The 26,945-nt window shown below is 37.5% G+C and overlaps 1 protein-coding gene across 1 annotated transcript; it reads left to right on the top strand.

Annotated features, from left to right (window-relative positions):
- Positions 1 to 1,031: 1,031 nt before the first annotated feature.
- Positions 1,032 to 26,876, top strand: Nadk2 (NAD kinase 2, mitochondrial). Its single transcript, XM_074108937.1, has 11 exons — positions 1,032 to 1,481; positions 11,968 to 12,115; positions 16,121 to 16,285; positions 17,218 to 17,319; positions 17,756 to 17,864; positions 18,936 to 19,045; positions 19,269 to 19,392; positions 20,612 to 20,745; positions 21,378 to 21,514; positions 22,107 to 22,232; positions 23,049 to 26,876. The coding sequence occupies exons 1-11, from the start codon at positions 1,433 to 1,435 to the stop codon at positions 23,165 to 23,167; spliced, it is 1,323 nt and encodes a 440-aa protein (XP_073965038.1). The 5' UTR covers positions 1,032 to 1,432; the 3' UTR covers positions 23,168 to 26,876.
- Positions 26,877 to 26,945: the final 69 nt, after the last annotated feature.

Consider the following 26,945-nt stretch of genomic DNA (forward strand, 5'->3'; position numbering starts at 1 on the left):
TGCAACTTGCACGATTTTTCTTGCAAGTCTAAACTCTGCTTTGAATAATTATTCCAGACTGTTCCAGACGTTTATTTGCCGTGGCTATCGAACGTGTAGAAACTAAACGCACTTGACATTATTGAGACGTTTTTTTTCATGTTTAACAACTGACGACGCTCACAACTAGGTATTTTTTTATTAGTAGTTGTCAGAACAATAGATTAGCGTTTTAAATTGTTCTGAGGAGTAAATTCACCAAACCCAGCCATTAAAATTAAAACCTAACTCAAACGTCTAACTAACACTAACTGATCTAAAATCGAAATCCAACCACTGATATATTTATTACTAATTATTACTATTCAGCATTATCAATACTTTAAAATTCATGTTTCTGCTAGTTACACAATAAAATACGCCTTTAAACTGTCTCTGTCACCGCCATTGCCCGGACCCGGCTGCTTGCGGTGCGGAGCTGTTATAGTTGGGTGTAGTTATTGTACGACCTGGACAATGCTCGACCGATTTTGTACGACCTGATAATTCAATCACATGTCACTTGGAACACGGGTCGAGCTTTATCACCCTGTACCGATAATGTTCAAGGTGCTATTGGACAACCTGATTTTGTACGACCTAATAATCGGAGCACACTTTTGACAGAAAGCATTCGCACGATTGATCATGTTTTTCGTGTACACCGAATATTAATAAATTTAGTAGAAAATAAATTAATTTGGTCCTGGCGCTTCGCCGGCCGCTACCGCGGCACGCTCGCTACGCTCGCTCGGCTCGCGCATTGTGGTCACAATTGGACCTAACACAACCTAACACAAATCTATGGTCATTCGATTCGATTGGATTCCGATTATAACGACGTACAATAACAGGTCGAGCATTAACAGGCCGAGCAAAAATTTGGACACCCTAATAATGCACGACCTAATATTGTACGACTTGATAATTATAATCCAAAATGAGTTCGTATTATCAGGTCGTACAGTGATGGCTGAGCAGTATAGGGTCGAGCATTACTGGTCCCCTTATAGTTTACCGTCAACTTGACATTTATTTTCCTTTCGTGTCGATGAGCTCTTTTGAAATGCTTTCTTTTATCATAAGAAAACAACTTGTCGTTTAACCTAGGACGCCTTAATCGCAGCGCCACGCCTCTATAACCGATAATTATTTCTATAAACGCGTCACAATTGGTTGATAGCCGAATTCCTTCCAATAAACAAGTGGCCAAACCCGCGTTCTAATCGTATTTTTTATCATAATAATTGTTGCATTTCACGTGTATCACGGGTGGTGTGACACAGTTATTAAATCCTTAGTTGTTGTATGTAATCAGTGATTTTTATTTAAGTATTAAAGTAAGATTAATTTTGTTTTAAGTGCAATTTATCGTAACTCGTGTTTAGTTTAAGTTCTTTATAAACTTTCAAACATGTCAGTGCTAAATAACTTCAGTGTTTCTATAACTAAAGGATTGAGACGTAAGTACCTATTTATCTCTTTAATTTTTTTAATTGAAAGGAATTTAGTGCCATGATTTTTGTAATTAATGAACATGTTTCTAAAGGTAGATAAAGGTGACACCTGTTAGAAAATTTAGCATTTATTTAGCATTTATTTACTCTGAGCTTTGTTAACTATAAATTACGAAAACATAATCCTATTATATAGACTAGAAAAAAAACGAATATATAGGTATATTTCTTACTATTGTCTAATATTTACTCTGATGGAATTAATTAAATGTAAGTAAGTAGATACATAAAATAATATTGACGAAAATTACAACCTAGATTTTTAGTGACCTAAAACTAAATATTTGTATGCTTGCTTGCATGCTGAATACATGTGCTAAAGTTATTTTAAGATCATTTTACTTTATTCTTACAAATAAATGTTTTTGAATTTGAAATTGAATAATTACAACTCATATAGATTACTAATCCAATCTAATCTGTCGACCTTGTAATCAAAATAAACACCAAAATAAAATAAATCTAGAATATTCCATTTCATTTCATTATAGCATTAGAATGCTATGAAACACATAAAATATAGTTTTCCCTTTGTGCGCTGATCCATATTGTGCCTGCTTATGCTCTCTGTCTTGATTTTTTTTATTTTGAGTTTACTATTATTTTGGTACTTTGATTAACCCAGCAAAGCAGGATCTAAAAAAAATACTATACTCAAATTTAATTTGTTTTAATAAACACAACTTATCTTTTTGTTTTTTTCTTACTTTGTTGGTGTACATCTGACAAGCCTTTCTTGACATGTATCTACAATGTATTTGCAAAAAGTAAAAATATTAATGTTTGTTCTCTAGTCTTGGGTGCTTAATATGTACTTAAGCATGTATGTACATATGTATTTAAATAAATACCCATAGTACAAGCTTTGTGTACTTTGGGACTAGGTCAATTCAATTGATGTCAAGTGTCCTATGTGATATTTATTTTATTAATTCACTTTCTTTTTCTACCCTCATTTTATATATACCATGTGACAAAATGAATTAAGTGGAAAACGAGCGTGATTCCTAGTGTGTAACCATAAACATAGGAAACAGATGTAGTGAATAATGTTTTGCCATCGTATTTTGTTGGAAAAGTTTGTATTTATGTTGCTTTCTCAACTAGCTTGCAGTACGATTACTTGGAGTTAACACTTAACAGATGGGCGTGCCGTCAGTCAATTTTCAACTGTGAGGTCATACAAATAAAACAATTTTTACATAATCCGTAAACGTGGGTAGCGGTATACTAAAAATGGCTTTATTTGTATGACGTCAAAGTTGAAAATTGACTGAAGGCACGCCCATCTGTCAAGTGTTAACTCGAATGAATCAAACTGTACTGAAGTTTACTGGAGCTAATTGAGGAAGCATGATAAATACAAAGTAACCCGACAAAATACGATGGAAAAACATTATTTAATAGATATGTACTTCTTCTGTGACAGGCTAGATGGCACTAGTATAGTGAGGACCATTTGCCAACTTTGATATTTCTGTCACGTTAGTGCAATCACGTTAAATAACTAAATGAGCCAAAAAACTCCACTCAAATCACTTGCTTGGCTTCTAGGTTTCAACCTTGACAAAAATTGCCCTATTGCACAGAAGCCGAAATTAAAAAAAAAATAGGCCCTCTCGATACTAAGGGCCTTATCACACTTGCGATTTGCGGGCGAGTTGAACGCGTGACGAGCGCGCAACGATTTCGCCGCGAGGGCGCAGCGAGTTAGCTGCGTATAGCGCCGAGGACGCCCTATTATTATTGTACGAGAGTCTACAATATGGCGTTTTTGGGGCCCTCGCGGCGATATCGTTGCACGCTCGCGGCGATATCGTTGCGCGCTCGCAGCGAACTCGCTGTGCGCTCGTCTCTTTCAACTCGCCTGCAAGTCGCAAGTGTGATAACAAGGCACTAACGCCATCTAGCATAATTCGCCTGTCAAGAAGATTCGCAGACGAAGTTGTGAGAATCAAGCTAGTGATAAATAATTTGTAAACACTTGTAAATATTGCTTGAGGAAGTACTGATTAAGGAAGCAGTTTCCTAGATTAATGCTTTACAAACATCTTATCGCTTGTTAAAAACAAAAATGACACTAAACAAAAAATGATAATTTTAGTTTACCCGCTATCTACAAACTATCTGACGAGACGCACGCAATGCAGACAGACTTCATAATCATCATCATCTTCAGAGTCCTCGCCTGCGCGTACAGGGCGCGGGGGTAGGGCGACAAAGGGGACTGAAGGAGATGCGGGCGGCAGGCGCTTCTTAGCACAGCTCATTCCGGTTGCCGCCCGCACCTCCTTCAGTCCCCTTTGTCGTCCTACCCCCGCGCCCCTGTACCGCGCAGGCGAGGACTCAGTTACGCGGGTTGCCTATAGTTGCCGAAAGATGGCGGTAGTGTCACTTTGTACTTATTGCCCAAACGTTGATACCATGTTGTTGATACCGTGAGTTAAAAAGCGTCACTCACTACACTAAATCAGTCAGTCCGAGACCAAGCATGAAGCGGAGCTGTTGTTAGGGTTAATGAAAAAGTGACACATTTCGTATATCTAATGACGATATTGTCGTTGATTGTTATTTTTTAAATGCGAATTTTATTAACTTTAAAATGACACATTTTGTATAGTGCCGCCCTTTAACTAACATTTTTTCAAAATAAATAAATAAATAAATATTACGGGACAATTCACACCAATTGACCTAGTCCCAAAGTAAGCTTAGCAAAGCTTGTGTTATGGGTACTAAGCAACGGATAAATATAATTATATAGATAGATACATACTTAAATACATATTAAACACCCAAGACCCGAGAATAAACATTTGTATTTTTCATACAAATATCTGCCCCAACGCGGGAATCGAACCCGGGACCTCAAGCTTCGTAGTCAGGTTCTCTAACCACTAGGCCTAGGTAATAAACTATAAAATTAAACCATGAACAGACTCTTTTCGTTTAGTGTCAGTTTTCAAATAAGAATGGTTAAAGAAAGTTTTATAACGTTACTCATAAACTGTACTTTTTTGTTTCAAGAAAGTCATTTATTGAAAAAGTAGAAGACAATTTGGGATAAAATTTTGAAAATGAAAACAACTTAAAAATGTCACTGCAAAGTTTAAAGTATCTATCCCAAAAATATGCAGTACTGTTAAAAAGAAAAATTACACTAGGTATACTGAACTTTTTTTTTAAACTCATCATTTTGTTACAGCCACACATTTTTTATTTCTAAGTAACTGTAAAATTGGAAGATAACTAACCAATATAATAGTTTAAATGTTATTAATAAATATGTTTGTTCTATAAATACCAGAATTGCAAATTACAAGATTGCCAATTTACCTGATTTCTGGAATACTTAATTCCCAAAATACCAGATTCCTTGTTACTGTGCTTCTCATCATAAAAGGCCACTCAAAAGTTTAGATTGCCATACTGAAAAGTAGCACTTTTTGTATTGTGTCATTTTTGTTTTCAACAAGCGTTATCTAGCTAGAATTGGTTCAATTAGATAGTGAAGTATGTGGAAAGGGCCAGTTTAAAATTGATAGTTAACTAATTTATTTATTGATTAGGATAGCCAATATATATATAAATGATCGTCTATATGTAACAGTTGGGAAATTACTTGTTTGGGAAAATTATTATCGGTGAAAACAAGGATCCCATAATCTATAAATAACATCATCATTATCACTACATAAAAATACACTATGTAATGCCGTGACTTCTACATGTTCTTTATCATCGTCATCAATATCAAATTGTTTTTATCTAAACCCATATAGTAAATCCTCAATTTTTCGTTCAAAAACCATAGGTAATGACCAGCATTACGACATTGGATTCTATTATGAACACGGCTGTATCGTAATGAGATTTCATACATCATTAGAGCACGGGGGGGGGGGGGGAGCGCCGCGTCCACGTGCAGCAGCAGGTCGTCGCGCGCGCTGCGGGCGCAGCTCGTGGGGCAGACATACCTACCTAGTTCTCGTTAATGCAGGTCATTCTCAATGGTTTTTGAACACATGATAGAGGATTTAATATATGAATTTAGATAAAATATTGTATGCAAATGTACGTAATTAGGCCTTAAACACTCATGTGACCCTATTAACCCACAATCGAGTTTTAAGGACCCCTATTATGATACAGTTGCATAAAATACTATTACATGTCATCAATTCATCATTTTATTTAGTAGCTAGCTTCTATTGAAGCGGGCAGAAGATAGTTAAGTATTTAATTTTATTGATTAGTTAAATTTCTTTATACAGCGTGTATTTTTGATACTACCTCAAAGTTTAAGGGCCCTAATAATCACATTTTATTATGTTTTAGTTAAAACAATTGACTTATAATTTTCCTTACAAAATTAATTAGCACGCAATGTATCACTACGTGATACTGCTTTGTTTTTATTCAAAACGTCGCACTTGTTGACGTGACAGCTGTCACAGAACGTTTCTCTCTCGTATCAAATTATTGTACGCATTACATTGCTGCTCGAAAATATTTCAAAAATTAATTACGCTCTATGTACTTTAGCTCTAGTATCAATGTACTCGTAGACCTAGAAAATGAGGTGTGAAATGTTGCCTCAGTAGTTTCGGTCATAAGATAAAGGGGGTGGGCTGTCTTTTATTTCTACGGTGGACGAAGTCGCGGGCAAAAGATAGTTATTACATAAAATAAATTATGTGATGGAAACATTCGCTAATTAGGTGCCTTGCTTATCAGGTTCGGGACCTGTTGCTTAAGTTATTAATATAACCTTATATACATGTTTATGTTTATTTATGTGATCACAATCTATTTGTGTCTCAACTTTGTATTATATTTAATTTAGATCTCAGTTCATATGCTTGTATTAAAAGAGTTTCTTATAGATTTTCACCGCAACTAGGGTAAATCGTCAGTTACTGGCCACTGCTCAATAACTGGCTACCTTACACTGAAAATGAATTCTAGTTACCTATAAACAGAGTTCATTTTTAGTATAAGGTGTCAATTACTTCAACAACTGGCCACTTTATACTAAAATGAATTCTATAGCCCCTAACTTTTTTTTTTACCACCGCGCACCGGCACGGAGCCGATAAATACCGTGATTTCGATACAGTGGAGTGGAGTGGGGTGGAGGGGCGGAAGAAAATAAATTTGGCAGAAGAAAATTTAGGTATTTCAATTTAAAAAAGTATACAGTAATTACAGTCTTTTTTTTAAAGTAATGGAAAATTTCGTGCTCATTCTAATCGGTCTGAATCGTAGGTGCGACAAATGAAATTGTATTGTATTGTAAAACTTTATATTGTACATAAAATACGTGAAAATAACAGAACACAGGATAATAAGATGAAATATTACTATTATCAAGATATTTATTATTCAATATTATTTATATATATTTTGCCCTCGCTCCCACTACGCCACGCCACTGCTTCGATAGCCGGCCCATCTCATTGATAGAAACTACCTTCGCTAATAATATAACTTTTTATATATATTAAAATTTAAGGCCACATACTCACTATGCGGCTAGCTAGGCGTTTCTCACACTGCTCCGCACATCGCAGTGGCTGCGGTTTTTAACTTTGTACTGTAGAACATGTAGTGTATGTATTTCGCGACCCCCCCTACCTGTTGCTTTTATTTATTTATTTAAGAACCAACAGCTAAAAACACAATATATGTAGTAGGGATAGCAACACAGTTTACATGTATAAGCTTAACTTAAGCAAGGTGAAGCGCACCATATCAGACGACACACCATGCCAAACAAAACACCACAGAACTGCAAATGGAACTACTACACTCCTCAACACATAGTACCTACTGATTTCCTTTAAATAAATATTCAACAAAGTTAAATACGATAGTTCTGCAGGTTATATCAAACATTTTTTCATGTATTTTATTTTGTGACAAATATTATTAGTTTACATTTTTCTTAATAAATATATTTAAACTTGTTGTTCTTTTTACTGAAGTAGTTCTCCCAACAACTGATAGGGGCTTCGCGACCCACCAGGGGTTCGCGACCCACACGTTGAAAAACACTGCTGGAGAATTTTGTTTTGTACACAAAAACCGCATGGTGTGGTGTAACGCACTGGCTTCATATCTCCGTTCGGACTTCGGAGGTGCGAGTCGCACGACGGTTCGCAGCGCACTCCCGGACGATGATGCGGTAGAGGTGCGTATTAACTGGAATAGGTTTTTGGAATAGGTTATTTGGCTTGGACGCGTGAGTACGCGTTCCCGCCCACGATTCTTTTAGCGTACGAGTATTTAGGAGTACGGCGGCTGACAACGTTCCGCCAACTTGAAAACAAGCATTTATGTACACTTTTTTATTGAAAAACTTATAAAAATTGCTGACAGTCCTAAACCTGTATAAAGTATGTAGGGAAGTTTTTAGTCGGTATTTAATATAAGTTAAAATTAAAAAAAAAACATGAAGTGTGAAGACTGAACTATGATGCGGAATTCGGTAGTTCGATATTCGTAAAACTAATCAATGCAATCACGGGAGCGCATTGACGGGAATCATTTTGTTTACGCAATGAGTCAATGAGTTAAGTAAGTACTCGTAGATACTGGTGGACCTGGTATTTGGATCTAGTCTTTTTGTGGACGCGTACTCGCAAGATTCAGTCCGCATTTTACCTAGTACGTTTCACCTCTATGATGCGGGCCGAGACGCGGGGTATGCCCTCAATGTGCCATAGAAATGAGCATAAGAAGCAAATAAAATGCGTTCGGTCGTGCATCACAGTTCCGGACGGAGATGCGGAGCAAATCCGTACGGTGGTGCGTCGTCGCCGCACGCGGTTTCGTTCGCTCCGCACGCTGCAACGGGATGCGAAGGCAGTGTGACAATCGCCTTAACCGCGCGGTATTAGCGCGCCATCCCTCTTATAAAGTATCGCTTGAGAAAGAGACGGCGCGCTAAAACCGCTTAAAAACTTTTTTTTAAATATGTTAAGTAGGTACAAACATACAATCCAAATTTGTCTTCATAATATTAAATTAAAACCTAAACTTTAGTTTAGACGAGGTTCCCGTAGAGTTAAGTTTTTGACGAACCTAAAAATTTAGAATGCTTGTCCAGTTGTATTTTTTATAGATGTGGTTGTAATCTTAATATTACCTACTGGTTTGAGGTGAACATAAACGTAGGTTGCAATGTAAAATAAATAGCATGTTTTCCAACCATATCAGTTATGTAAACATTCTAAGAATAACACGAGATATTGCAGCAATGTCAATAAAAACATATTTCTATGTTGATTGATAACTTGGTTTTAAGAAATTATGGGGACTTCTTCAAAGCAAGATCTACTTACTCTTTTTTTTTTTTTTAATCGACTGAATGGCAAACGAGCAAGTGGGTCTCCTGATGGTAAGAGATCACCACCGCCCATAAACATCTGCAACACCAGGGGTATTGCAGATGCGTTGCCAACCTAGAGGCCTAAGATGGTATACCTCAAGTGCCAGTAATTCCACCGGCTGTTTTACTCTCCACGCCGAAACACAACAGTGCAAGCACTGCTGCTTCTCGGCAGGTTTAGCGAGCAAGATGGTGGTAGCAATCCGGGCGGACCTTGCACAAGGTCCTACCACCTGCAACTCTACTCGTATTTTAATGAATGAATAAATAATACCCCTGCTCTTAATTGAGTTAAAAATATAATAAGTTTTTGGTAAAAAAATAATTTTTAATACAAGTTTTTTTTGCTGACTGTACTTTTTGTTGATTGTACATGTATTGTCAACCAAACTACATTAGCATACCAAATTTCAAGTAGATGGCATTAACCGTTGAAGAGTTCCGTCCTGTGGAGACGATCCTGGCCAGACTACCAGGATGTCACTACTATATCCATCGCTACTATGGATGATTCCCCAAATGATGGCTCGTTTTATGCCCTCGTTGTACAATCTACTATTTTTAATCCGTTCCAATGTCTCTACTCTAGATTGTTTCAGTGCATCGGTGCCTTAACTTTAATGACTAAAATGAGTACTCCTATCATTAATAATAATGGTACAGATAAGCCCAAGGTCGCCACTTACGATGTAATAACAACAAACGGTTATCATTATCATTCTCATTGTTATCGATCATATGGTTTATAATTTTGTTATTGTATTTTTTGTGCAATAACATAAAAACATCATCCCGACGGGAGTTGTGGAGGCCAAGGGGGAGGCCTTTGCCCAGCAGTGGGACGCTATATTCTATAATAAAAATAAAAATCGGTCAAGTGCGAGTGCGAGCGACTCGCGCATGAAGGGTTTCCGCACCTCCGTACAATGTTTTAAAAACAAATAGTTCAGTAATAGTTGTTTGTAAAAAAAAAATCTAATACAAGCTTTTTTGCTGGCGGTACTTTATGCCCCTGGTTTGGTTACCAAAATAGGTAGTCGTCAAGACGAATCAAATGAGACCAAAATCGATGCAGTCACACGTTTTATTACAGAGTTCCTATGGCCAACATCTAACTTCATCATCAGATCACAGAAAGACAGAAAGACAGTAGGGTCCCGTTGGCACCCTTTGGGTACGGGAACCCTAAAAAATGCACTCTATGATTAATGATTATATTTATGTTCTCACGCTAGATTTTGTCGTGTTCTATTTTATTTCCTTTAACTTCGGCAGACAGCAGGGCTACTACGAAACTCGAAACTCGAAGCTCGTATCGTACCGACCGTCCCAACGCTCTCGTATTAAATAGTAGGTATAAGTGTCAGAGGGGCTTGCCATGCGACAGCAGAAAAATTCGAGCTGTCAGTTTGGTTCTTCGCGGAATTCAGTGATATTCGTATGTTGTGTAATTAAATAATAAGAAGTTGACTAGTGTGATAAATTTTAAACTGTATAAACCTTGTAAATAGTGTTAAATACTTAGTTCTTATGATTTTTTTAGTGCGAAAAAAAATAATGGTAAACATGTGATTATACGTGTGATTTGGCGCGCTTTATCAGGTGGCTTATTGAGGTTATTTTTATAAATGCTTTATTAATTTTGCACAAAACAATAAACCACACAATCAGACAGTCACTATATTATATTATCGAAGCTTTTATAAACATCATTAATCGCAAACTTAAAAAGGATATATTCAACCAAATAGCTAGTCGTTGCTAGGCAACTCGGTCGCCTTAGCACGGCTAATAACGTCTAGCACCCAAAAACGCTGAAAAAAACGTTTTGAGTAAGCGACCCCTTTTAATTTGTAAGACTTTATTTTTAAATTCGTTGTTATAGCGGCACAGTAATAAACATGATCTTTGAAAATTTCAAGTGTCTAACACTTTACGGTTATGAGATAGACCTGTGACAGACGGACATACAGACAGACAGAAGACAGAAAGACAGACAAGACAGGACAGTAGTCTCAGTAATAGGTCCCGTTGGCACCTTTGGGTCGGGACCTAAAAAACTATGCTTTCTAAATTATGATTATATTTATGTTGTCACGCTAGATTTTTTTCTTGTTCTATTTTACATCGATACACTTTTTTTTTATTTCCTTTAACTTCGGCAGACAGCAGGGCTCTTCACTCGAAACTCGGTTTCGTATCTACCGCCTCTCTTCTCGTATTAAAATAGTATAAGTGTCAGAGGGTCCGCCGACAGAACTTCGAGTTTCGAGTTTTCTAGACCTGCAGTCAATTATTGACATTCAATTGAAATGAAAAAAAAGGTGTCGCGCTCGCACAGTGATTTTGTGCGAATGCTACGTCAAATATGCACGCGAGTGACATAGTCAATAGTGGAGGTCTGCGCGAAATTCTTCGTTGTCCGCGACGTAGTTTAGTTAAAATTGCTATGTTTTTTCAATTGTATGATAATTTTCGTGTCCAATTGGAAAGTTATTGAATAGGTAATCTTACCTGCGTTAAGGTTTGCAACTTTTTGGTTCTAAATTCCTTAATTTATGGTGTTTTTTCACGCTTTACACTGTTTCACTTTAATTATCTTTTAAACATTAATAGTCAGGAGACCCTTAAGAAATTGCTTCGTTTGCGTAAGATTGTCCCTTCACATGAATAAAAAAAAGTGTAGAGGTACCTAGGTATATGTAAAGTACCTATTGGTTGTTTCATAGTACCTACTCACCTTTGACTACGTATTCGTTCCCGCATACCATTAGGCCAGCACGCAATTCAACTGGAAGATTTCTTTAATTAATCTGCTAACAGGCCGAACATTAAGTATTAAAACCATTTTCGAGTAAATAAGTATACAATAATTGCTCGTTTAAAGGTTTGAAAATTCATAAAAATTATATCGTGGCCTTCAGTTACATTGTGTAACGGTCACTCCTTGAAAATGAAATGCCTGTCTAGTGTTTGAGGTTGAGATTTTGGAATTTTACAAGCTTACATCTCGTAATCTTGTCAATTATAATTTTTCAGGCCTTCGCAAATCAGCAAAGCAGTTGAACCCGGCGTTACTACCTTCCAGTACGACCCGCCGCCGCGGCAGCACCAGCTCCGATCAGCCTAAACTAAACATGGACAAGTGCCTCATCGTCTCCAAGGTCACCAGATACGAATATGAGAAGTAAGTCTTCCCATGTCTTTCAGGCATTCTCAGAAGCAGTTGAACCCGGCGGTCCTGCTCTCTAGTTCCACATGCCTCCGCAACAGCATCAGTTTGGGAAATCCCTAGCTACACATGGACAAGTGCCTCATCGTATCCGAGGTCATCAGATACGAGTATGAGAAGTAAGTCTCTCCATCGTCGTATTGTAGACGTCTGTGGAAGCGTTGAACCCGGCAGTGCTGCCTTCTAGATGCATGCGCTGCCGCAGCAGCATCAGTGCCCTTAGTGTAAGTTTTTGGTTACAAAATACGTCTCGATCGCGTTCGCGTTCAAATCCCAATTTGTATGCAAATAGCGGAATGTTTGCGATGTTCGTGTTTCCATACAAATTGAAATTTTAACGCGAACGCGATCGAGACGTATTTTGTACCGAAACTTACACTAAGGGCACAGTTTGGGCAAGCCCATGTGCAGCTTGAACAAGTGCAATATTTTTGGGTATGTCAGTAACCAATTAAAAATGCCCCCGCTTTGCGTACATTTTGCTTAGGAGCGGGGCTCTGCGAACACTGAATATATTCATATATATCTAAAAATTTGTGCGGAACCGTCGGCGCTCGCGTCCGAATCGCACTTGGCCGGTTTTTATAGAACATAATTGGCCTCTGAATCATAACATAGCACTTATAAATATCTTCTTATCTCTAAGTGATCCAGAACTGGTAATAATTGGAAACAAACACTAGGTATATCACGATAAAAGACATGGTTATATGCGTAGTTGATTGTGCGCTGTAAATTAATACTGTGCTACTTTCCATTTGTTGTTCAAGAGTAGTGATAAAGCCCACTTTAATTTGAGTAGTGTAGGGAATTGAAAATAATAAGTTTTGTTAATTTTTTTTTTAATATGCTCGGAAATGTCCACCTAACTGTCGCAAAAATATCACGCGAAGGTCTTCCTTATACACCGTGTTTTTTATTTCTGCTAACCTTGGCAGATGGCTTAGTTCATTGATATGAACTACCTGATGATTAACTTTTTCGTAAAATTGAAAAAAAAAATTTTTTTTCGAGGGTGTAAATCTTTTTTCATGCAATAGCTTCACAGTCATTGTTAATTTAATTTAATTTAATATTTATTTATTGGTTTGCCAACAGATATAACACCATTAAAATAACAGAAAGTCGATGTGTTAAATTGTTGTTGTTGTTTCTTTAAAAAAATATGGCTCTGTCCATCGGAGGACAATTTTGCCAGTGTCTAGTAGTTTTTGCCGTTGTACGGTAAAAAAATTCTAGAAAACGAAATATGAGAGGTAATGGTGGATGAACGATGACAGCGCCTACTCCATGTGTTAAATTGTAAAATAAATAAACTTGACAAGTGACATGACGTGACACACTTAAGAGAGGACAGACATAAAAAATCCACATGTTTAATTTTCTTTTGCTAAATGTGTGTGAATCAAAAACGGATTAGTTATGGACTTTGAAAAAAACGTCATAAATTAAGGACAAAGGTCCAAAAGACGCTGTTTTACTGCTAATAATTAATAATCTTAACTCTTGATTATCTTTTAAACAGTAACAGTGTCTTAGGCCGCTCGCCCACGGCTAGTTTTTGTAGCGATGCACTAGCGATGCTGTCGCGCGTTCGCATAGATACAGTCGCGATGCGGTCGCTAGCTGTGTACCCTCCTCGCCCACATACCACGATTCAGTCGCGATGCAAACGCGCTACTGTCGCGCTTCACCCTCCCTTCCTTCACACCCTCCCTCCGTTCTCACCACGATGTCGTCCGAAACCGTCGCGCGTTTGCATTGATACAGTCGCGATGCTGTAGCGCGTTGCCAATGCGACTAAAGCGCGTTAGTAGCGATGCTGTCGAGCATTTTCAAAACGCGCGATAGCATCGCTACAAAAAGTCGCCGTGGGCGAGGGCCCTTAGAGGAATTAACTTCATTTGACCTGTAGATTGTGTCGCAGATAATACTTTTCCACGAGGCTGCTTGTCTACGACGCATTCAATTTTGAAAAATTATCCGAACATTATCCGCACTCTCTAATGTAAATAATAAAGTCGTTATTTCAATGAGTTATTTTATCTTATAATTCATTTCATTTTAAACTGAGGATTATGAACTTGAGGACATAATAAAATACAATGGCTATGTTCAAAAGGTTGGCTGTTAACGAGGTTGGGACAGCTCAAATAATTCCTACTATATATTTCCCTTTACATTTGAAATTTACCACGAGCTTTACGGTGAAGGAAAACATCGTGAGGAAACCTGCACAAACCTGCGAAGCAATTCAATGGTGTGTGTGAAGTGCCAATCCGCACTGGGTCGCGTGAAACTACTGCCAAGCTCTCTCATTCTGAGGGGAGGCCTGTGCCCTGCAGTGGGACGTATATAGGCTGGGCTGATATATTTCCCTATCTAAGCGTTCAAAGCAAGTTTCAATCAAACTTGTCAATGAGTGTTGCAAACGGAAAAACAATTTTTAAGCTACCTTTACATATAACAGAGTTGTAAAGGTTTGAAATTCATGCCGCTACTTGCGTGTGCATGTGAAGTCACACGCAAGTAGCGGCAACTGCTTAGAGAAAAGCGTTAATAAAAGACAAAGATATATATTTTTACAAAAATATATTTAATATTATATATTTTTAACCGAATTATATTTCTTCTTCGTTAAACATTAGCTCTATCTATATTTTCATACTAAAAAAACGACATAGCAAAATCAGAAGTTGTCAGATATCGTATTTACTCGCGCCTTCATTTGTTTTGAACCTATTAACCCACTTAACCAATCGCTTGTATATCAGTCATTATCGCGCTAATGGAATATCTCCACTTCATACCAGTTCGTGGCGACCCCTGGCGATAAATGTCGCAATGGTTTGTTTATTGATCACTATCTGTTTGTAAACAGGAAAAGTTCACTTGCATTGCATCGTTTGATGCGCGACCGACTGATAAATCTATTTATAATTGTTATACAAGGTGTTCATTATTATACTGAAAGCGTCAGACAACAGTTGCGACTTCAATCTGTCACTTTCACTTCAACACGAAAAAAGCGAGAGAGAGGATCAAATGTGTTGATCTTAAATTAAATTTGTGGTATTAAAAATATATCGATACCTTCAACGAAATTTTTTGAAAAACAGTCTTTAGCTGTCTTAAATAAGGCGTACTAGTGCTCGACACGCTGATGCCCAATAGATGACACCCTGCTGTCACCTCATGTCATAAACGTTTTAAACTTTCGTGATTTTCACTCATAGTCAAAATACCACCAACGGCACTTATCACGCTAAAACACACGACACGAGTAAAATTTACCTCGACGTTTCAACCACATAACATTTACATTTTTATTGTTTTAGCGTGATTAGTCCCGTTTGTGGTATTTTGACTATATGTCATAAAGTTAAAAATGACATCTATAGGGACAGGCGACGAGCACACGTACGTTTACCTTACAAGGTGCTAACAAATTAGGTACCAATATTTTGAGAGTTAATAGTACTCGGCTCTTGGAGTACATAATAATAAGTGTAAAGCCGAGTTTAGACTTGCAAGAAAAATCGTGCAAGTTGCATTACATTGCGGCGCTCGATTGATCACTACAAACTCGTTGGCTTTACGGCCTCGCAATGTAATGCAACTTGCACTATATTTCTTTCGTAGTCTAAACTCGGCTTAAGACAATAAAAAAGTTCATGTTAATATGTAAAATCAGCCTGTCATTCGAGATTTACTCATGACGAACAACGATGTTCACTCGACTGAAAGTATTTGGTAACATCTTGTCAGTTAAATGCAAAGAATTTAAAAACCTTGCCTATTTGTTTTTTCGGGAAATGAAAACGATTAAATAATTTTAAAGTTAATTGTTTGAATGTAAGATGACGTCTCTTAAAGTATTGGTACTTTCCTATTTTGTTAGTTTTTATTGGTGATATGATAAATGTGTTATACATACTTATGCCAAAATATTATTTGCAGGCACAGCCTCGACAATATATCGGACAGCGAGCTGGAGTCCGTTTTACGCAAACGCGGATCGGACTTCGACGCCATGTTGCAAAACCACAAGGAGCAGAAGCAGTTTGAGCACGGCGTCGCGCGTAGCCTGAAAGAGATGGGGCGAGAGGTCGAGATGGCGAGCAGGTGAGACATATATGTGGTTATGGCTGTTAAAGACATGTTGTGAAACCACAAGGAGCAGAAGTTTGAGCGCGGTGTCGCTTTCTGAAGGAGATGGGGCGAGAGGTCGAGATGGCGAGCAGGTGAGACAGATATATGTATGTAGTTATGGCTGTTAAAGACATTTTGTGAAAACACAAGGAGCAGAAGTTTGAGCGCGGTGTCGCTTTCTGAAGGAGATGGGGCGAGAGGTCGAGATGGTGAGCAGATGAGACAGATATGTAGTTATGGCTGTTAAAGACATGTTGTGAAAACTCAAGGAGCAGAAGTTTGAGCGCGGTGTCGCTTTCTGAAGGAGATGGGGCGAGAGGTCGAGATGGTGAGCAGATGAGACAGATATATGTAGTTATGGCTGTTAAAGAAATGTTGTGAAGCCACAAGGAGCAGAAGTTTGAGCGCGGTGTCGCTTTCTGAAGGAGATGGGGCGAGAGGTCGAGATGGTGAGCAGGTGAGACAGATATATGTAGTTATGGCTGTTAAAGACATGTTGTGAAACCACAAGGAGCAGAAGTTTGAGCGCGGTGTCGCTTTCTGAAGGAGATGGGGCGAGAGGTCGAGATGGTGAGCAGATGAGACAGATATATGTAGTTATGGCTGTTAAAGACGTGTTTGTGAAGCCACAAGGTGCAGGAGCAGATTCAGCAAAGAGTAGCGCTTAGTATGAAAGAGATAGAGAATGACAGACTAGTTGGCCCTACTATCGTGAGGTCCGTTTGACAACTTTGACATTTGCGTCGCATTTGTGATTGGTTAATGACTAAATGAGCCAATCACAAGCAAGATTGTAACGTCTTAACGGAATTCTCGACACTAACGCCATCTAGCGATATTTCGTGTGCCAAGGTGCCAAGATACCCTCATTCACCTTAACATAGCTTAGTCAACCTTGTCATCAGATTGACGTACAACGACGAACTAATCAAGTGGTGCGACGTTGTCGTGCCGTGCGGCGGGGACGGGACGTTCTTACTCGCCGCTTCCAGAGTCAGAGATGCTGAGTGAGTACTTATTCGTTCACTATCGATTTTTGTATCGATTTCTTCGTTACTTACAATTTTTTATTTTATTTGGCATACAGAGGGAAATTTTCCAATAGTTTTTCGAGGCGGTTGCCATGGTTTAGCTTAGTTTATTTATTAATTCAATATAATATTACTTATACATTATAATCTATCTACGAGTATCTATCTATCTAATACCTTTAAACGAGCAATTCTTTTAATCAGAATCTAGGAAACGAATCCGACTATTTCGATGAAATTTGTAGTGGTTTTCGGGAATGACAAATCGATCTATCTTGGTCTTATCTCTGGGAAAACGCTTATTAACGAGTTTTATCCCGAGCAAAGCTCGGTTGCCCCCGGTAATTCACATAAAATGATTGACGAGTTTTTACAATAAAATCTTTGTACAATTTATACGATTAATTTTTAGGAAACCAGTGATAGGTTTCAACAGCGCGCCACATAAGTCTGTCGGGCGGCTCTGCCTGCCCACGTGGTGTTCAAACGATGTCAAGGGTGCGCTACACGCTCTTAAGGAGGTGCGTATACATATAAACGTCGTCATCATCATCATCATCATCATCATCATTCCAGCCTATATACGCCCCAATGTTGGTCACAGACCTTTCAAATGTTTTGCGATAAAGGAAAACATTGAGAAGAACCTGCACAAATCTGCGAAGCGATTCAATGGTGCGTGTGAAGTTCCCAATCCGCACTGGGCCCGCGTGGGAACTACGACTTGAAACCCCATTTATTCTAAGCACATAAAGTACAAGATTTATTAAATAAGGCCATAAAACAATAATTCCAAGACGTGTTTTTAATTAAAAAAAACACTTAATTTTACTCCTGAAAGCCAGATAAAAAATATACAAGCATTTATATAGCTACTCTAATAATAATGTGTAAATGACAATTATTCAGATAATTAAGATTCATTTGTTAGTTTTTAGGGTTCCGTACCTCGAAAGGAAAAAACGGAACCCTTATAGGATCACTTTGTTGTCCGTCCGTCCGTCCGTCCGTACGTCAAGACGGAACGCGTCAAGACCCTCATAATAATATCTGCAGGAACGCGTGGAGGTATCAAGCTGAAATTGATATCCAATACTCATAATAATATCTGCGGTCTCTTAAAGCCTTGAAAAAATCAAACTTAAACGCATTCAAAAGTTACAGTCATTAAACAACGTGATTCCATACAAATTGCCGTGCACTGAAAACCTATAGGGTACATCCAGTTGTCCTAGAAACTTGAAATTTGGTGTGAAGCTAGCTATTATTACACAACCAACTAGAAAAGTCTGAAAATCTTGATTTTTTATGTGTGTAAATATCAATGACCAATATAATCTGACCCCACACTGCGTACGTTTTGCTTAGGAGCAGGGCTCTGCTTACACTGGATGTATTAAATCACCCGGAAAAAGCGGGAAATATCTTCAACACACGATTCTTGTTTACGTACGGAACCCTCGGTGCGCGAGTCCGACCCGCACTTACCCGTTTTTTTTATTTGTTCGTCGGGATTTGAAATCTTACGGGGTTTTCATTACACCCCTGTGTGACCTGTGTAATTATTATTTTAAGTAGTCATTAAATTTAAGGGCCGTTTCCGCTGGATGAGGCGGTCGCGGATTCGCACAACAATAACCTGCGAACCGAAGTTTTTGGACACCATCACACCTGTGGATCTGCACACATTGCATTATAGCAGGTAAATATTTTGCTGATTGTACTTTTTTAATAAATAATAATAAAAATCACTGGACACTTGAGGGAGGGGAGGAAGAAGAGAGAGAGAGAGAGAGAGAGAGAGAGAGAGAGAGAGAGATAAAATTTACACTAGATCTAATTACCTATCTATCTAATTGCTTTGTCAGTCCCTACAATAAACAGATTATTAACTCCAGCCTATTGTATTATCTGTGGTACTACAGGTACCCGGCAGTGGTGCATCCCCACGACAGCACGGACGCGCCGACGACCAACGAACAGTTCACCACCGAGGAGCGCAAATCTGTGCTGCACACCAAAGTATTACCCTTCCTGGCGCTCAATGAGGTAACCCTGTCATGCCATTATTTATCACACATGTGAGACTGAGTGCGATATAAATTATTTATCGACAGTGAAATAGGAGTGTCCATAAAAAAAAAAATCTGAACTAGCTTCGCCCGCGTGGAATTCGGTTATCGCGCGCTGTTTCCTCGGGAACTGTGCATTTTTCCGGGATAAAAAGTAGACTATGTCACTCTCTGGCCCATAAACTATCTCAATTGATCTCAATACCAAAAATCACGTCGATCCGTCGCTCCGTTTCGACGTGAAAGACGGACAAGCATACAAACGCACACACTTTCGCATTTATAATATTAGTATGGATTCCGTCAGATAGATAATCATAAAATAATGGACAAGTATTATTTTTCTTTTGTCAATAAAACATAAAATATGTAGCTATAGCCTGTTAAGGTCCTGTGTGACATCACGCCGTGCGACACTTTAGCAAGGTGTGACGTCACCGGCCCCCACTACCAAACTTTGATCCCCACTCCCAAAGAAAAAATACGTGTTCAATGATTTCTGATAGTGTAACTGTCGGTTTAAATAGAATATTTTTTTACACAGGAAACTACGCAATACGGCATTTGACTATTTTGAATATGTTTTATAAATTAAAACTACACAATGCCTGTTATCGAATAGAAAATCAATTTTTAAGCTACCTTTACAAATAACAAAGTTATAAAGGTTTGAAATTCAAGATTAGACAGAGAAAGACATACTGGCATGTGACGTCACACGCCAGTACCGCCATACTTGCTGCATAGAGAAAAGCGTTTGAGAAAGAGACAGGTATATAGATTTTTCAAAAAATCACTATAAATCCAATTTTCAACCGATTTAAATTTTCTCTTCGCTAAACACTATCTGTATATCTATATTTTCATAATAATATTAAGATATGGCAAAATCAGGAGTTGTCAAATACCGTATTATAACTTTAGGTAAAACTGGCGGACCCTCCCCGCGCTTCGCTCACTCCCCTGCGATACCTTATTTTGTACTTTTGCGCATTAGCAGTCACCGCTACACTATCGTGCCGTGAGCTGTATGCAATGTTAAATTTAGTTTTTAATTATTTTTATAACATACATCTGTATTGTTGCAAGTATTATTCTCAAAAATAACATAAGTAGTGTTTTATAAAAAAATACTTTGCCTCTGCCGCTGCACTGGCGCAGCCGGTAGGATCTCTCATCTCTCTCGCTCCTTGCAGGTGTTCATAGGAGAGAGTGTGACGTCGCGAGTGTCGCTGCTCCGCCTTCAAATCGACAAGGGTGCGTGGACGCACACGAAGAGTTCAGGATTGTGTGTCACCACCGGAACTGGCAGCACTTCCTGGCATTTTAGGTGAGTGACATAACCCCTAAATAACTACACTGAGTAATTTCTCGAACATACTATTTTCTCAAAAAAAAATATATATCAAAAGTGTATCGACTTCAAAGTCTCAATTGAAGATCTTTATTCAATTTAGGCACAACAACAACAAGCACACATGAATGAAAAAAAACACAACAAGGTACCACCGTTACGGAAAAACCTCAGTTGAGAAAATGAAATTTTTTGATTTGCATCTCAAATATTTAACTTTATTTTTTTTAATAAACTTATTTCGATTATTAACACAGTAGATTCACTATTTGAAGTACGGAATCGCTAAAGCGGATCGGAATTATTTCCAAAAATCACTCCTCATGATATAATAATACGCCTTAGATAATAATGTTTTCTTGACTCTTGTATCTCTTTGATCAGTGATCACTTGATCAGTAACATTTTTGAATCGTTATAAAAACGTATGCAATTTCCCAGAAACTACTTTTTTGTTTTAGCTAACCTGTAAGATGGAACTTTAAGCTTCCCTGTGTCTCTGTAGCCGTTTACTTATCGAAATTAGCGAGAAAATCACATATTATTTTTCCTTGGACACTGAGTGATGGTTAGTTACCCAACCCATGACACCTTTAATTCCGTTGCAGTATAAACTGTCTCCGTACCCACTCAGTCCTGGAGCTGATGAAAATCCTGTCGGAGGAAGGAGTGAAGGTAGACACCACGCTGGAAAAAGCGAGAGAGATAGCAGAGAGATACAACCAGAGGCTTATGTTCCCGCCCGGTTAGTAATTTAAAACTAATTACTTTTATCCTTTTATACATACAGTTCCGTATGGGTCATATTTTTTTAGCATTTTTTTTATTTGAGCAATTGGTTAAATTTAGCCATTTGAAAAATATAGCATTTTATTACCCATTGATTAATTTTATTTGACGGATAAATGTCATGCCGTCTCCGTCTTTTCGAACAAAACAAGCAGAGACGGCATCACATTTATCTGTCAAATAATAATGGTGAAACAGGGGGTTAGTAATTGTGTAATTTTGTGTTGTGCTGTGTATTTTGTAATAAAATCCCAGAATATTAAACATAAATAATTTATCATCATAACAAACATCATAAGGAACATTGAGAACTAACATACAGTCAACCAATTGATTCGTAGGCCATCACAAAACCGTGTCTTAATGACATTTTACATAAATAAAATATTGTTACCGACAAATTGTTATTTACTTAGACTGGGTTCTATTTTGGCCAAAGAATCAAATTGGTCGACTGTAAAGCACTCCTGGCACTAAAAATAATTTTGACTCATTTATCACATTTTACAGTTTAATACCATACTGATCCAATAAACTTGTTTGTGCAGAGTCGGACAAGCTCGCCTATTCAGTGCGCGAGTACATAACGTTCGAGGAGTGGCCCGCGCCGCGCGGGCTGCGCGTGCGCGACCGCGCCGCCGCCGTCCGGGTTAGATCGCACTGCGTCGACGCCGGTACGTACACGACTCAAAAAACAAAGCACCGCGCAGCGGAGCTCCTATCAAATCTTGCAAGTTGAATTCGACCAACTTCCGGTGGTTGGATTGACTTAAAATTTGGTATACTTATGTAAATTGCGTGACAATACAATAATCTGATAGTGACATCCTGGTAGTCCGGCCAGGATCGTCTCCGCAGGACGGAACTCTTCAACGGTTAATGGCATCGACTTGAAATTTGGTATGCAAATATAGTTTGGGTGACAATGACAATACAAGTACAGTCAACAAAAAGTATAGTCAGCAATAAAAGGCTTGCATTAAAAATGAAACCCCTTACAAAAAACTTATTATTTATTTATTTAACTTTACCCGCGGCTTCTCTCGCGTTTACTATTGAGGTCTCTGACCCATTACGCCGTAATGGCAACGAGTCGGGCAAACATATATTCTTTGTATTGAAAAGTAGCTAGCACTAGCACGTCTCCTAACCAACTTTCGCAGGCACGTGTCATGAATGCGCTTGACATTCCGTTTCTGACACGTTCCTATTACGATCATGGCATGATACGATGTAGTGGGTAGAGACCGTTAGATTCAGCAGTTGAATTAAATTCCCATGGGAATTCTTCAAAACTGACATTAAAAATTTATTGATTTGATAAATAAGGACAAATAATGTGTAATTTAGTAGTACGAGAAGCGTATGTACATTTTTTTTATTTTATTGACAAAAGAAAAAAAATATGTCCGACATTTTTTGAAAATCTAACTAATTAAATATTTTTAGAAACTACCCTATTATTCAATTTACAAAATACGAATTTCCAGGTCTAGTGATCGACGGCAGCGTCTCGTTCCCATTCAACGATGGCACCGAAGCGTTACTAGAAATACATCCCGAAGACGCTCTCATGACTGTGCATATGGATGATGCCTTACCATACTAACACCAGTGATTATGAGCAATGCGGTCAGTGACCCGTATATGTCAGTGACCCCTGTTGAACCCTCAAATCCCGCAGGAAAGAGCGTGAAAGGGACAACTGCAGCCCGGATTGATCGTATCTACAAAAAAGCTGACGAAACCAGCATTTCGTAGTCCCTTATTTCCTCGTCCAAAACTAAACCAATTTTAATACCTTTGACTGTGCCCCTATTGTTTATTTTGTTTTTAATACGAGTACTTGTTAAATTTATTTAATGAGTGTCGTTATGGCATTAAAAACTCTTAATTTTTTATACTTTTCAAAAGTCGTAGTTAGTCGTAGTCATAGTTCGTAAAACAATTAAATTATGAAAAAAATAGGGGCTTGGCAGAGGCTATAGATAGATAATATATAGATAGTATAGTAAAAATATATTTCTACCAGTGTAATTATTCCGAGCGGAAACAGGGGAATACGTTTGTATCGAGTAACGGCTGTTTTGCCTTAAAATGTTTGGTAATAGCTGTCGTAAACTCTGCGCCAGGTAATTTGAAAATAAAGTACGTTGACCCCTGGCCTCTACACTACAAGGTTGAATTGAATGAACACTCTTTTAAGATTTTCACCAGAATATTTGGTTCAAGATGAAGTCACTAATTTGAACATCGACCTATGTAGGAAACCATTTGTCATTCACAATTAAAAAAAATCCTGAAGCCTGAAATACTAAGGATTATTTTTAAGACTGTAAGTGTCTGCCCTCTGGACCGTATCATACCCTCGTAAGGCCCAATGTCCTAAACTTAGGACATTCTTCAAAACGAATGTCAACTTCTACTGATTGACATTAAGTTTCAAATTCCAACTATCGAAATTTGACGTGGGTCTTGCGAGGTTAAACAAAATCGTATGCAAAACATATCTTGATTACTAACCTTTAAACGCAGACTCGTTTGCGTAAACAGTTAGGTCTGGCATTTTATATCTAGGCAAAATGTCATGTCTCTAGACTTAGAACAGTCATGTAGGTAAGGTAAGGTGTAGTCGGCAAAATTTACAAAAAAAAAAAATGGGCAGAATATTCACTGGCAACTAATAGCCACGAGCGACTTGAAGGTAGACTCAATGCTTTAGTGGCCATTAATTTAAGGATACGGTCACAATTAATACATAGAAATTTTATTCATTCATTCATTCATTCATTTATTCATTCATTCATACGTTCATTCATTCATACGTTCGTTCATTCATTCATTCATTCGTTCATTCATTCATTCATTCTAGAGATGGAAAGTTTATGATTTTGGCATGTACATACACAAGTTGATATGATTGTCTGTCTTTTTGTCATGTTAATGATAAGTTGTAAACTTTTGTACCATAAATCTGGCTAAAGTAATGTGCAATTTTTAATGTATTACATGAAATTTTGTAGATTTATTAGGCTAATTATTTTTTTATCATTTGAAATATAATGTTCAAAAAGGCAAACATAATGTATCTAATATATCATATATCCACGTACAGATGCGTATGTAAAGCACCACCTAAAGTGCTTGATTATGATGTTTTTTTTGTCATGTCTGGTAACATTTTTAAATGTCAAACTAGTTCGCCTAATTTAGGCCCCGATCCGATTGTAATTATTAACCTTCTTTGACTCCTGGTGGTTACCTTTTTGAACATACATTTTCGAATCAACTTTAGTCAAAAACAAACTTTATGTAAAATGATTATTATAGCTTAGGATTGTATGAAATTTCTCCTGTGATTTGCATTTGTATTTTTAGGATAAAATGCAACGCGAGACTGAAACTATTATTTTGCAATAGCACACTACTACGTTTTTGGGTATACCTCCTTTTTAAACTACACACTTAAATAAGTCCCAATAAAAAAAAAACCCAAAGAAAAAAAATGAAGATCGCATGATTGATTTGTCCACTTTGGCCCAGGGAAAAAAATGGTATATACATAATATTACTCGTTGTATAAAAACAACTAAAACACACTTAACAGGTACGATTTAATAGACCAAGAGATGTTTTGTTCGATTGGTGCAAGTATAAAGAATGGGCAATTTAGACTCCCCTTACGGCCTAAATTGCCCACTTTTATATCTTCCGTACATAAAGAAAAAATTGGATGTCATACCCAAAAAATAGTGTTGCACGTTGTTGTTGTGTTGTTCGAAAAAGGACTGTGGCAGTGAAAAGTGCAACTATTTCTAGTTATAATATTTTGTATCTGTTAAAATAAATTCGATTGAATCGACGTATTTATGTAAGAGTAGTGAAGTTGTTGTGGCGGTTTCTTATGTTTTTAAATATTTTTTTGTTTGGAATGAACTGCAATTAAAAACCTATTGAAAAAAAATGCTACGGAAGTAAACACCTTTAGAAAGAAATCTTGAGGAGATTTTCGTAATACCAAAGGGCCTGTTACACCGCTCGTCGATACATTTTATGTGATAGACAAATGTGATGCCGTCTCTGTTTATTCAGACAAAACAAACAGAGATGACATCACAATATCTGTCTCATAAAATGTATCAATGAGTGGTGAAACAAGGGTAAATACAGGATGTCTCTGACCATGGGGCTTTAAAGTCAAGGTTCCATTCTACTCGCATAAGTAAGCTAGTTTTGTTTTGTAACATTTTTAAATAACGCGAATTTAGATAATTTATTAATCCTCAAAATTTTATCGTTAAATCAGTGTATCGGACATGGCGGTGTTATCGCTGTCTCTTGGTATTAATTTATTTATTCCTCTTAATGGCGGCCATAAGGCTTGGGCCAATGTCAGTTAAATTAAAGATAAATATATTCTTCTTATGCATGTTGTACGGTGATTGTAGTTTTTGCAACTTGATAGCAAAATTCCAGAAACCACGCGGAGACCACTTGCGCATTAAAAAATGTCAGACACGAGAGCAATATAGAATTTTGTGATCACTGTTCACTGTTAAGGTTAATCGCCGCATAAAACACTATCAAAATTATACTTCAACTAGCCAAAGAAGCAGAAATACCAAAATTGGATATCGTCTACATCCGCTATGTTCGAATGCTACAAATCGACTCCTGTCTCTTGGTATTGGCCTTTGAATAGTTTTTGACATTCATTTGTCATCTCTTAGATAAGCATTTATCAACGTGCTGGCAATTTTGTATTGTATCGCATACATTGAAAATTACATGTAATCTGTATGAAAAAAAAAAATGAACAGTGATCATATTTTTAAAAAGTTGCAGGACGAAGATTCGGGCGGCTTAAAATAGAGAAACGGGGGTGCGGCGAGGCGTCCGCTTGTGATCGCCGAAATAACGTGTATGGGTGTAGACTTAGTGACTTGTATTAATTTGTACGGAACACGTCGTTGCATCTAGTGGACGCCATGCCTGTTTTAACGAAAGCTTTATATAAATAGTAAAATTATCCTGTCACTGGTGGGCAAACTTTTTGACGAATTTTGTTTCAAGTTAAAGGATTCATTGAGTCGAACATATTTTTTTTTGCCGCCACTCCACATTAGTAATAAAGCCCATAATAAAAATAAAATGTGACCTTAATTTATTACCTTTTTATCTACTTTTAAATATTTTTTGTGATGTTACTAGGAATAATGTATTGTGTCTTTCTTTATGTTTTTATGATTCCATTTTTATGTATTTTATTCCTTTTTAGTACCAATCAAATTGGTGTAATATACAACAGTTATAAATAACACGCTTGTTTTATTTCAATTTTATAAAATAAGTACTTTGATTTAACGTTTAGTTTGCCAAATATGGTA

This window comes from Choristoneura fumiferana, chromosome 27, assembly GCF_025370935.1.
Source record: "Choristoneura fumiferana chromosome 27, NRCan_CFum_1, whole genome shotgun sequence".
Classification (NCBI taxonomy): Eukaryota; Metazoa; Arthropoda; class Insecta; order Lepidoptera; family Tortricidae; genus Choristoneura; species Choristoneura fumiferana.

What these genes read in the sequence shown, in the direction of transcription:
- Nadk2 (XM_074108937.1), top strand. Translation starts at nt 1,433, where the DNA reads ATGTCAGTGCTAAATAACTTCAGTGTTTCTATAACTAAAGGATTGAGA. An exon ending in ACCAGATACGAATATGAGAA is followed by an intron (nt 12,116 to 16,120) that starts GTAAGTCTTCCC and finishes TATTATTTGCAG; the next exon opens with GCACAGCCTCGACAATATAT. An exon ending in GAGGTCGAGATGGCGAGCAG is followed by an intron (nt 16,286 to 17,217) that starts GTGAGACATATA and finishes CCTTGTCATCAG; the next exon opens with ATTGACGTACAACGACGAAC.